Source organism: Gorilla gorilla, chromosome 13 (assembly GCF_029281585.2).
Source record: "Gorilla gorilla gorilla isolate KB3781 chromosome 13, NHGRI_mGorGor1-v2.1_pri, whole genome shotgun sequence".
Taxonomy (NCBI): domain Eukaryota; kingdom Metazoa; phylum Chordata; class Mammalia; order Primates; family Hominidae; genus Gorilla; species Gorilla gorilla.
Genome location: NC_073237.2, coordinates 31,517,467 through 31,530,319, shown reverse-complemented (window position 1 = coordinate 31,530,319; position 12,853 = coordinate 31,517,467). Strand labels below are relative to the sequence as shown.

At 36.5% G+C, this 12,853-nt stretch overlaps 1 protein-coding gene across 1 annotated transcript in view; it reads right to left on the bottom strand.

Annotated features, from left to right (window-relative positions):
* Positions 1-12,853, bottom strand: part of ANKRD18B (ankyrin repeat domain 18B) — a 55,425-nt gene that overhangs the window by 6,883 nt on the left and 35,689 nt on the right. The window contains 4 exon segments of the mRNA XM_063696301.1: positions 496-541; positions 2,883-3,105; positions 4,459-4,670; positions 5,273-5,554. Coding sequence (XP_063552371.1) covers positions 496-541; positions 2,883-3,105; positions 4,459-4,670; positions 5,273-5,554 — 763 coding nt within the window.

Here is a 12,853-nt window from a genome sequence, read left to right as displayed (position 1 = left end):
CCCTGCGGAGTTCTATTCTGTCCACTTTGGTGCTAGAGCAAAAGGCAGAATGCAGTAAGTGATGAGAGACAAGGCTGAGTAACCTGACAAGAATTACATTGATGTGGGAGTTTTTATTTCATGGTGAAATTTTTGGAACTTTTCCTGAGAACAGATGTAAGCCAATTGATGCCTTTGTTTTTGGAGAATTGTTTCAGTGTGCTAGCTGACAGTTCCATGAGGATGGCAAAAGTGAAGAAATTGTAGAGCTGGTAAAAAAGAGATGGATCCACTTCTTGGGAATTTTTTAAGCTATGGAACATGATGAATTAATGATGCATAAGTATACTCTTCACTGTGAAAGTTTTTGTTTTCACATCTTTCATTAGATGTGTGTAAGAAAAAGATACTGAACGTAGTATCTACTAACCCAACAATGAAAAGGAATGCCATTTGCTATTTACACTTTATTACTAAAATAAACCTAAATGTAATTAATACATTTTGGCAACATACTTTTCTTTGTTCCTGTAATTATTTGTTCTACACGGTCCAGCTCCATCTAAAATAAGTAAAAAATAATAATAATAATGTTTAAGTTAAACAAGAAATATTATCATGAGATTAATATATTACAAAATGTGGCCCTTAGTATTTTTAGTGACTAGACATAACACAAAGTTTGCTTAAATAGAAAATTAATCGCATTAAGTAAAGTAAAATTTCTGCTTATTCTAAGTTTAGATAATAGAGGATGTATCTGTGTAATGCTGTTTAGAGTAATCTGACAAAAATAGATAATATTGGTCTATTGTATATACATAATTTTAGAAAGGTGATGTTTTGTTTGTACAAAGGTTAAACAATGGCCGGGCACGGCAGCTCATGCCTGTAGTCCCAGCACTTTGGGAGGCAGATGTGGGCAGATCACGAAGTCAAGAGATCGAGACCATCCTGGCCAACATGATGAAACCCTATCTCTACTAAAAATACAAAAATTAGCTGGGTGTGGCGGTGCATGCCTCTAGTCCCAGCTACTCGGGAGGCTGAGGCAGGAAAATGGCTTGAACCCCGGAGGTGGAGGTTGCAGTGAGCCGAGATCGTGCCACGGCACTCCAGCCTAGTGACAGAGTGAAACTCCATCTCAAAAAAAAGAAAAAAAAAGGTTAAACAATTAAAGTCACATTTTGCAATGAATGAATGCATTGCTTTGAAATTCTTAGCAAAACTCTGTCCTTTACAAAAGTTTAATCCATTTTTTACTTAAATTTTTTCTTAAAAAGAAATTTATATTCTTTACTTACTGAAAAAAATATGTACAGTAAAGTTTTCTTTTTTTTTCTAGTTTGTATCCTAAATTAAAGTGGTACCTGTATAAGTTTCTTCCAAAAGTATATTGAGGAATGCTGAGGTTTGGAGTACAATTGAACCCATCACACAGGTAGTGAGCATAGGACCGAAGAAGCAGTTTTTCAACCCTGGCCCACTCTGTCCCTCCCCATTCTTATTTCCTGGTGTCTATTGTTCCCATGTTTATGTCAATGGGCACCTGATGTGTAGCTCCCACATACGAGAGCAAACAAGATATTTGGTTTCTGTTTCTGCATTAGTTTCCTTAGGATAGTGGATTCCAGCTGTATCCATGTTGCTGCAAAGGACACGATTTTGTTCTTTTCATGGCTGCATAGTATTTGGTATATATGGAATTTTCCAATCTACCTTGGATTTTCAATCTACCTTGGGTGCACCTGGATTGACTCCATGTCTTTGCTATTGTGAATAGTGCTGCAATGAACATACATGTGCATGCATCTTTTTGTTACAATGATTTATATTTTCCTTTAGGTATAACCCTAGTATAGTAATGGGGTTGCTGCATGTGGGATTACAGGTGCCTGCCACCACACCTGGCTAATTTTTGTAGTTTTAGTAGAGACGGGGTTTCATCATGTTGGCCAGACTGGTATCAAACTCCTGTCCTCAGGTGATCTGCCTGCCTCGGCCTCCCAAAATGCTGGGATTACAGGCGTGAGCCACCACACCTGGCCAAGCACAAAGCTTTTAACAGAAAAATGGAAATGAACCTTTCAGTGTTTTGTTCATTTAATTCATAAAATGCACTTATTTGGGGTTCTATTAAATAATAAATATCTATATGTTGTTAAGTGTTTGGTTGCCTGTCATTCACTTGTGATTATGGGTGGAAAGAGTTAAATTGGTGCAAAGAAACTTTAAAAGTGGTATGGGCTGGGCACAGAGGCTCACCGCTGTAATCCCAGCACTTTGGGAGGCTGAGGTGGGTGGATAACAAGGTCAAGAGTTCGAGACCTGCCTGGCCAATATGGTGAAATCCCATCTCTACTAAAAATACAAAAATTAGCCAGGTGTGGTGGCAGACACCTGTAGTCCCAGCTACTTGGGAGGCTGAGGCAGGAGAATCACTCGAACCCAGGAGGCAGAGGTTGCAATGAGCTGAGATCATGCCACTGCACTCTAGCCTAGGCAACAGAGCAAGACACCATCTCAAAAAAAAAAAAAGTGATATGAACCACAGACAAACTACAATCAAGTAGAGTAAGACAAAGCACTTCAAAGTATACCATCAGTTATTAGGCAATAACATGCATTTTCTAAAACCTAACTTAAATGCAGCTTTTAAAGAAATTTTAAATGTGTCAGTTTAACCACATTTATTGAATAAAGTTAGCAAATGGGTGTCTCTTGAAAATGAGAGCGCCAGGGAATTAAAAAATGTAAAGTTTCCATTTCCTTTCTGTGTTAACACAGCTAATTATAATCTTAACAAGCGTAAGTCAACAGAACAACTCAGTATTTCATCAAATTATAAACAAGAATTATATTAGAGAAATGAAACCCAAAAGGGAAATGGTCATATGACTAACCTCAGCCAAGGAGTTCTTGCAGTTATTTGAAGGCTGTGGGTTTGAAGTAGGAATTCTTATGGCCGTTTTGGGAATATATTTTCTGTCAAGTCCTATACTATTAAGATTTTCAACACAAGGTAACTCTGGGTCTGGCCTTGTAGGAAGAGTGCTGAGAAAATATTTCATCCGCTGTTTCTCCGTAAAGAGCTTGGTGCTGATCACTGCTATTTTCTTATCCGATCTGTAAAGACAGCAAAGACAAATGCTTAGTATTTCATTTTTCCTTGAATGATTCTTAATGACTTGCATTTTTTAAAAAGTTGCCCTGAGAGTAAACCAAATTACCCATTAAACAGTGTTTTCACACGAAGATGTGTTAGAGCATACCTCTTGCAAGTAACGGTAACTTAAAAATCATTCTAAATAAGTATATGTGTTTCTAAGGTGATTTCTACCGAACAAGCAGTTCAAAGTGGACAGGGAAGAGAAATGGCTATCAGTGATGTACAGCTCAACAGGTAACCTAGCTGCCTTCTAAAATAGCTCTACTTATAAGATTCTAAAGATTCCTTTAGATATACTTGTATTTAAAGGGTAACTATGTGGGAAAATGATTACGTTAATTTGCTTGACTATAAGAACTACTTCACTATAAATAATTATATGAAAACATCATGTTGTACTCCTTAAATAATGTAGATTAAGAAAACTAAAATGAACAAAAATAATCTAGAAATACTTGTGTTTAGTAAACCAGTTTCAGGTTTCACCTTGTACATTTCACCCATTCTCTAAGAACACTTAAGTATTTGGCACTGAGGAATAACTCAGAGCAACAACTCCTGGGGGAAAACTAGACTGGTTGGTTGGTGATCAAAAAGAACTAAAGCATCTCTGAAGGCAATTAGCCCTCAACACTGTGACCAAGGCACTGGAGGTGGGGCTTGTTCTTTCTGCCTTCCACACAGCCCTTCAGGCTGAACAAGGTGTTATTTTTGAACCCTTGTGGATTACCCTTCTTTTCATTCCTGTGATAATTATTCCCTCTTTCACAAGGATGCCTTTATGTAACACCTTGAAAATGTTACACAAATAGTCTTTCTTGAGGCACCCCCTAGTGATAATACTAAAGATCACAATCAAAAACAGTCCCTGCCTGAGTGCCAGGATGTGCCCAGAGTAGCAGTATCACTTGACACTTTGGGTTTAGGTTGTGATCTACCAAAAAATAAATTAAACTCATTAATATTCCCATTTAGGGAAATTCTGACAAGTAATTTTATAACAAGATCACTTTATTGATCATAAAGCTTCAAAAATACTTAGTGAAAAAAACTAACAGGTCAGGTTAACTACATGAGACTTTTCAGGAGAAAAAAGCCACACAAAAACAAAAAAAGAGAAGAGAGACAGAAACTATCCTTGATGAACATTTTAAAGGTAGGATTATTTACTAACATTATTTTCCAAAATTACATTATCAAATTAGCATTCACTTCCTACTGATCTCCTGAAGCCATGTCACTAAAAATTATGCTTTTAAAACAAATTAATGAGCTGAATTCATTTTCTATGAGTGTATGTTTTGACTTACTTCGTTAATTTTTTTGACATGGAATTGTTAGCTTTCAGTGCTGCTGCAAAGGCTTCCTTAAATTCTTCTAATTCAGTTGTAACCTCTTCATAAGCAGTTTTCATTTTGGAGAATTTACATTCCACATCTTTAAGTGTGAGTTCCTTCTTTTTTAGTGAAGCCGTATTATACTTGTTTAACTGCTCTAATTGTTTTTCATATTGTGCTTGTTTCTAAAACAAATGAAAAGAATACACTTTTAAAACAATTATAAGTTAATTACCATAGGTTTGTTGCCTTTCATTTTGAATCAGTGATTCGAAGAGCAATTTTGAGTATGTTGAAAAGAGGCTGAAGCTTAAAATATTTATCAGCAATATCAACAAAACTAATAACTGAATTCAGAATTGTCTGATTTAAAAAAATTTGAAATCATACTTATGTTAGTATTAATGTAATTTTGTCCTATAAAAAGTAATAGAATCCATTTATAATTTTAAAAAGTGAACAATGAACAACATAGCTTAAGACCAATTCAAAAGTATCATATAATTTCTAAATCACAGTTTTCTCTTATGCCAACTAGTCTTAATCATCAAATTCCCCCTTTTACTCTATAGTGAGAATCATTACTTTGAAAGATTGATTTTGTTATAATAATAATGGAAATTTAAATATTTAAAAGGAAAAAAGTCACTTTTTTTCTAGAACTCTACAAAGGAAATTGCTGTAAGAGAGGCAGAGGAAACACAATATATACATATCCAAAATATAGTTTGCAGTGAAATAAATGAAAGCCCATTACAGATAAACTTACCTGATTTTAAAAACTAACCTGTAAATGGATTTCTTCTAATTTTTCTATTTCCTGCATTGCCTTTTCATCCAGCTCTGATTTATATTCTTGTAGTTTACCAAGTTCTACCATATCTTTTTCTATATGTGTCTTAAGATTTAATACTTCTTCTTCCAACATCTTTTTATCCTTCTCAAGTTTTTCACGTTTCTCTTGTACTTTTCTCATAGATAATAACTCCTGATGAAGAACTTCATTGTCTTTGGCCAAATTGACACATTTTGAAGACACAGCTTCCTTCTCGGCCACAAGATCATTAAACTGCATTAAGAAAATAATAGAGCTTGATAATGAAGTAGGCTGAGAATAATCTAATACAAAACCAATAGCAAATTTTGAAATGCATTGACTTCAAATAAAATGTTATCTATAATGTAGTAGATTCTTCAAATGTGAACCCTTAAATTACTCAGAATTTTAAGAACAAAGTTAAAGCTACCATGAGTCACAAAAATGTGCTTTACTGTCATCATCTTTGCCACAGAACTTTTGCACTTGCTTTTACTTTTATTTTTCTGATAATTCATTTTTGTTCCTCCTTAAATGGCACTAAGTTATCTCTTAGTAAAAAGTCTCTAACCCTCTTCCCTCATCATCATTCCCCAAAATTTGTCAGAAAAACTTTCAGAGATATCATATTGAGTTATTTAGGCCAAAGTCAATAAATGGCTCTCAGAATAAGACTTTGAAAATAATATAATACTCTACGCTAGGCATGGTGGCTCATGCTTGTAATCCCAGCACTTTAGGAGGCTGTGGCAGAAAGATCACTGGAGGCCAGGAATTTGAGATCAGCCAGAGCAACATAGTGAGACCCCCATCTCTACAAAAAAACAAATTTAAAAAATTAGCCAGGCATGGTGGCTCAGGCCTGTAGACCCAGCTAGTTGGGAGACTGAGGCAAAAGGATGGCTTATACCCAGAGTTCAGGGCTGCAGTGAATTATGACCACATCACTGCACTTCTTCCTGGGTGATAGACAAAGACCATATCTCAAAAAAACACAAAATAATGAATCCCGTAAATAAGGATTCTGATGCCATAAGCCTTTCCCTAAACTGCAAATGTTTCATGCTTATTTGAATTGCATTTTAAGAAGTAACGATTCTTGGGGTAAAGGCCATAGAATACAGCACCCAGAAACAAATCCACATATTTACAGCCAACTTATTTTGGAATAAGGTGCCAAGAACATACATTGGGGAAAGGACACCCTCTTCAAATGAATAGCACTGGGAAACTACCCATATGAAGAATGATACTAGCTTCCTATCTATATAGCACCGTATAGCAAAATAAACTCAGAATCGATTGAAGACTGAAATGTAAGGCCCAAAATTATCAAACTATTATAAGTAAACGTAGGGAAAATGCTTCAGGACATTAGTCTGCACAAAGATTTGTATAGGTAAGACATCAGAAGCATAGGCAACAAACAAATGATAGACAAATGGTACTACAACTGAGTGAAGAGAAAACCTGTAGAATGGAAGAAAACATTTTCAAGCGATTCATCCAAAATATCCAAATACACAAGACAAATATCCAAAGTACACAAGGAACTCAAACACCCTAACAGTAAACAAAACTAATCTGAGTTCAAAACTAGGCAAAAGATCCGATTAGATATTTCTCCTTTTTTTTAAGAGAAAAAAAAGAAATACAAATGGTGAACAAATACATTTTAAAATGTTCAGTATCACTAATCATCAGGGAAATACAAATCAAACCTACAATGTGATATAATCTTGCTCCATTTCAATAAATGGCTATCATAGAAAACACACAAAAAAGTGCTGGTGAGGTTTCAGAGAACAGTAAACTCTTACATGCTGTTCACGGGAAGGTAAATTAGTGCAGCTACTATAGAAAACAACATGAGGCTTTCTCAAAAAATGAACAATGCAACTGCCGAGGGATCCAGCAACCCCACTACTGGGTATTCAGGCAATAGAAAAGAAAACAATAGATCACAAGGATACTTGTCCTCATATGTTTATTGTAGCACTATTCACAACAGCTAATGTATAAAATCAACCTACATGTCCATCAACAAATGAATGGACAAAAAAATTGTGGTACACATAAACAATGGAATACTCACCATATAAAAAAATGAAATCCTCTTACTTGTAGCCACGTGGATCAGTCTGGAGGATATTATGTTAAGTGCAGACACAGAAAGATAAATACTGCACATTCTCACTCATGTGTGGGAGCTAAAGAAAAACTGAGGGCTGGGCAACATGGCTGATGCCCATAATTTCCTAGCACTTTGAAAGACCGAGGCAGGAGAATCACTTGAAGCCAAAAGTTCCAGAGCAGCCTGAACAACATAGAGAGACATCTCTACAAAGTAAAAAATCAGACAGGTGCAATGGTGCACGCCCATAATCCTAGCTGCTCAGTAGGGTGAGGTCGGAGGATCACATGGGCCCCAGAGGTTGAGGCTGCAGTGAGCTATGATCAAATCACTGTCTCTAGCCTGGATGACTCTACAGTTGCCCAGAGCCCAGACTACACTAGCAAGACCCTGTCTCTTAACAACAAAAAAGCTCATAGAATTAGGAGAGGGGAGTCTGGTTAATGGATACAGAATTACAGTTAGATAAGAGGAATGAGTTCTGATGTTGTGGCATTATAGAGTGAATATGGTTAACTATGATTTATTGAATATTTTTAAAAAGCTAGAAGATTTTGAATGTTCACAATTCAAAGAAATGAAAAATGTTTGAAGTAGTAAGAAGTAGTAAATATGCTAGTTAGCTTGATCATTATGCACTATATAAATTTATCAAAATGTCATCCTATAGCCCATAATTATGTATATACATGTCAATTAAAACAAAAGAGAATCTATATTCATCCCATTAAAAGAATAGAATATGAGCCATCCTTACTGATGGCCTTCTCCTAATGAATAGAATGCAGTAAAAGGGATACCATGTAGCTTCCCTATCTCAGACTGCTTTCCCTTCGAACTCAGCCCCCAGATTGTGAGAGAGATCAGTCCACAAAGACAGCCTGGGAGTGCCAGTGTCGGTGCTCATGCTGCCTGCCCCAGCCGAGGTTCCAGCCAATGGCCAGCATCAACCACCAAACACATGGGTGAGCAAAGCTTCAGATGATTCAATTTCTCCAACTTCCTAGAGAACCTGAGGGGAGCAGAGACAAGCTGTCCTGGTCAATCTTTTTCCAAACCACAGGTTCATGAACAAAATAAATGTTTTTCTTTTAAGCCACAAAACTCTGGGTAATTGTTAGAAAAACAAGTTTTAAAAAGAGACAACAGGAAACAACTTAGGTAGCAGAAAAGAGTCTCCTTTAAAGTAGGATCTAATAAATGTTGAGATTAATTTGTTGATGACAAACATTATTGAGAAGCAGCAGATAACCAGGAGAGAGATATAAGCTGCTGAGGAGGAACTTTTCCTAAAACCCCCTTCAATTATGAACTCTGATAATAAGGCAAGGGTGTCTCCTTACAATTTCCCCTCAAGTTAGGAAATAAGACTGCAAAGCAAGAAGACATATGATTTGAAAAACAACTGGAAATACTTGGTTACATAACCAAAATCAGACATTTACCTGATTTCAATTAATGAAAATTCTAAAAGAAGAAGCTCTGAGTATTTATTAATCAATCTAGTATTCGATTTTCATTTTCCTTTTTCTCAATGAGGAAATAAGGAGAACATTATGGAATGACTTTTACTCTCCACAGAAGTAAAATAAACACAGCATACTTTGAGTGTTAAGACATCAAATGCAATTTCTCCTTTACCTTACTTCACGTTTGTTTGCATGGAGAAGTTAAGACCATCCCATCAATGCTTCTCTATAGCACACAACTTGGCTCTGAAATTTTGAAATTCAAAATACTAATCTACTATTTGCCTCTGATAAATTGCCTGAATATTACCTGATTTTTAAGTGCTGCACTCCTAAAACTTTTTCTTGGAATGAGTTAAACTTTTTATTCCAAGAATCCTCTACTGAGCTAGAAAGCAGAGCTGTGCATCTCTGTTTCAGTAAAAGGAGGTCAATACAGAAACCGTGGTTTCTGAGAATGCAAGATCTGCACCAAGAAAAGGATTAGCCACAGTGTTACACAACAGAACAAGATGCCAGGTGGAAAGAGGATCTGTGAACTGAAAGATGATGACTTCACTTGATTTCCACTGAGAAAAGCTGGCAGCTCAAACTTAAACTCCTCCTTCCTGGATGGTAAACATCTATGGATGATTCTATGAATTATAATGAGTTAGTAAAACATAAGGCACTAAATAGTAGACTATTTCAGCAGATACTGAGACCAAAATTTACTGAAAATGAAACCATAGAGGGAGGCACTGGATAAGAGACTAAAGGTTTAAATGGAGAAAAAAAGAAATAGTGTGTCTTGTAAGCCTGACTTGCCATCATGTCTTAGAGTAAGGTATAAGCTGGCCACAGACGCCTTTGAGACACAAAAGGTGAAGTTAAAGATATTCTACTACATTTAATTTTTATTATGACATAAGACAACTGGTAATATGCAACATGATTGAAAAAATTTTCTCAGTAAATTCAATTTGGTCCTCATATAAGAATAGACATAAACTAAGAATAGACATAAACTAAGAATTGATAATCTAAAAATAAACCTGCACATTTACAGTCAATTGATTTTATACAAGGTAACAAAAAAACAGAACGGGAAAAAATAGTCTTTTCAATAAATGATATTGGAACAACTGGGTATCCATGTGCAAAAAAAATTATAAAGTTGGACTCTCACCTAATATCATATTTAAAAATTAACTCAAAACAGTTAACTGTAACAGCTAAAACTATAAAACTCTCAGAAGAAAACATTGGCATAAATCTTTGTGAGTGCATTTGGCAGTGTTTTCTTAGCTATGACTCCAAAGGAAAAATGGATTCAATGGACTTCAAAATTGAAAACTGCTGGGCCTGAGAAGACAGTATCAAGAAGTGAAAAGGCAAGACACTGAGTAGAAGAAAGTATTTGAAAAGCGTATATCTGATAAGGGACTTACATATATAGGATATATAAAGAACCCTTGCCATTCATAAATAACAAGATAACCCAATTTAACAAATGGGCAAAGAATTTGAATAGATATTTCTGCAAAGAAGATATAAAGATGGCTAATAAGCACATTAATAGATGCTTAATGTAATTAGTCATTAGGAAAATGTAAATCAAAACCACCTTCTGGTATCACTTCACACCACAGGACCAAATCTTTGTTCAATAAAAAAGAGAAAATAAGTGTTAGGAAAAATGTAAAGAAATTAAAGCCCTTATCCAATGCTGCTGGGGATGTAAAGTGGTGCAGCCACTTTGGAAAACAAACTGTCAGCTCCTCAAAAGGTTAAGCATGAAGTTACTGTATGACCCAGAAATTCTAGTCATAAGTATATACTCCAGAAAAATAAAAACATATGCAAGCACAAAAACTCATACATAAATGTTTACAGCAGCATTATTACTATATTTTTTTTGAGACGGAGTCTTGTTCCATAGCCCAGGCTGGAGTGCAGTGGGGTGATCTCAGCTCACTGCAACCTCTGCCTCCTGGGTCCGGGTTCAAGCAATTCTCCTGCCTCAGTCTCCTGAGTAGCTGGGATTACAGGCACACACCACCATGCCCAGCTAATTTTTGTATTTTTAGTAGAGACAGGGTTTCACCATGTTGGCCAGGATACTCTTGAACTCCTGACCTCGTGATCCACCCACCCTCCCAAAGTGCTGGGATTACAGGTGTGAGCCAACACACCTGGCCTACAGCAGCATTATTAATAAGAGTCAAAAAGTGGAAAGAACCCAAAGGTCCATCACCTCATGAATGGTTACATAAAATGTTTAATGTATCCATACAATGGAATATTACTCAGCAATAAGAAGAAATTTAGTACTGATACTGATAGAAGCAGGAGACAGCAAAATGCCTAGGCAGATATGGAAGGGTCCCCAGAGAATCTCCAAGCCCCCAAGTGTCTACACCAGATAAAACATCCGGTGCAGATAAGGGAACCTGCACAGGGGCTTGCCTGGACATGCCAGCAGCAGACTGGAGGTCCACATGCACTGGGGGGTTGGGGTGGAGCCACCAAGAATTCATGCCTTATGCAGAGGAGGAGCCTGGCCTCTTCAGCTCATGTGTGCTGGTCCTGGTATTCAATTGTGAGGTGGAAACCTGTTTGCAGGACCCCTCTCTTTGCTGAGAGCTTCCCTTTCACTTAATAAATTCTGTCCTTCTCACCCTTCAATGGGTCCACATGGCTAATTTTTCCTGGTCATGAGAGAAGAACCCAGATTTAGCTGAACTAAGGAGCGAAAGCCCTGCATCAATACCTGCTACAGCGCAGATGCAGCATGAAAAATTATGCTAAGTGAAATAAGCCAGTCCCAGTAGACCACTTGCTTTTTATTTCAGAGGCTTATATGCAAATCTATACAAAGAAGGTGGGTGGTTCCCTAGGGCTGAGGGAGGAAGGGAAAACTAGTGAAGATAGCTAAATGATGTGGGGTTTGTTTTTAGGGTGATGAAAGTGTTCTAAAATTGATGTAATGATGATTACATAACTCTGAAAATACTAAAATTGAATGACTTGTATATTTTAAATGAGTGAATTGCATGGTGTGTTAATTACTTCTCAATAAACCTGTTACACCCCAAAATTTATTGGGTACTAGTGATCTGGAGACATGGGCTGCTTCATTTCAGATCACTGGCCAGGGTTCAAGACATAAGAGAATCAACAGCACGTCTTTTGTAAGGAAAAATATATACATACATATATTTTAAAGTATCTTTTTATTAGTATCAAGTCTGTAAAATTAAATGAAAAATCTTTCACTGCTTAAAGCACTGAGAGATTTATATTGAGGAGCAAGACCTTGTATTCTTTGGCCCAATTTCTATCTAAAGGGTCTGGGAATCACACCCTTCAAACAATCAAATCTCATCAGATGGGTTTTATTAACTCTTATAATGTGGTTTACTTTCTAAACTGATTCTAGTACAGCATCACAGAGAGAAGAAGCTGAAAAAAATCAAAGTTATTTTACCCCCAAATATATATTTTTTGACATATTTTGAAATGGCTGTTGCAGGGCCAAGAGATTGAAATGGCAGTACAAAGCTGCCTTCCGTGGGGGAATTTGCATCTGTAAGAAGTCTTCATTAATGTAGCCCAATCTCTCCCCTTCTAGGTCTTCCCAGATCTAGGAAAGATTAACTAAGATCCTGATGCATTTCAAGTCTGAAAAGATATATTTACCCTCTATTTTCTCTGAGGGCTGCCAGCTGGGAGGCTTCATCTACATAATAAGAACCTTAACCTCCATAACGACCTTATCTTAATTAAGGCCTTCCTTTATACCTATTTCCAGTTTTAGACAACAGATTTTCTTTATCAATTGTCACCTAAAGAATCCTTAAAACCCACCTATGACTTGTTAGCCCCTCCTTTTTGATGTCCCACTTTTAGGCTGAGCCAATGTATTTCTTCCTCATATTGATTTATGATTTTCCCTACAACTCTGTC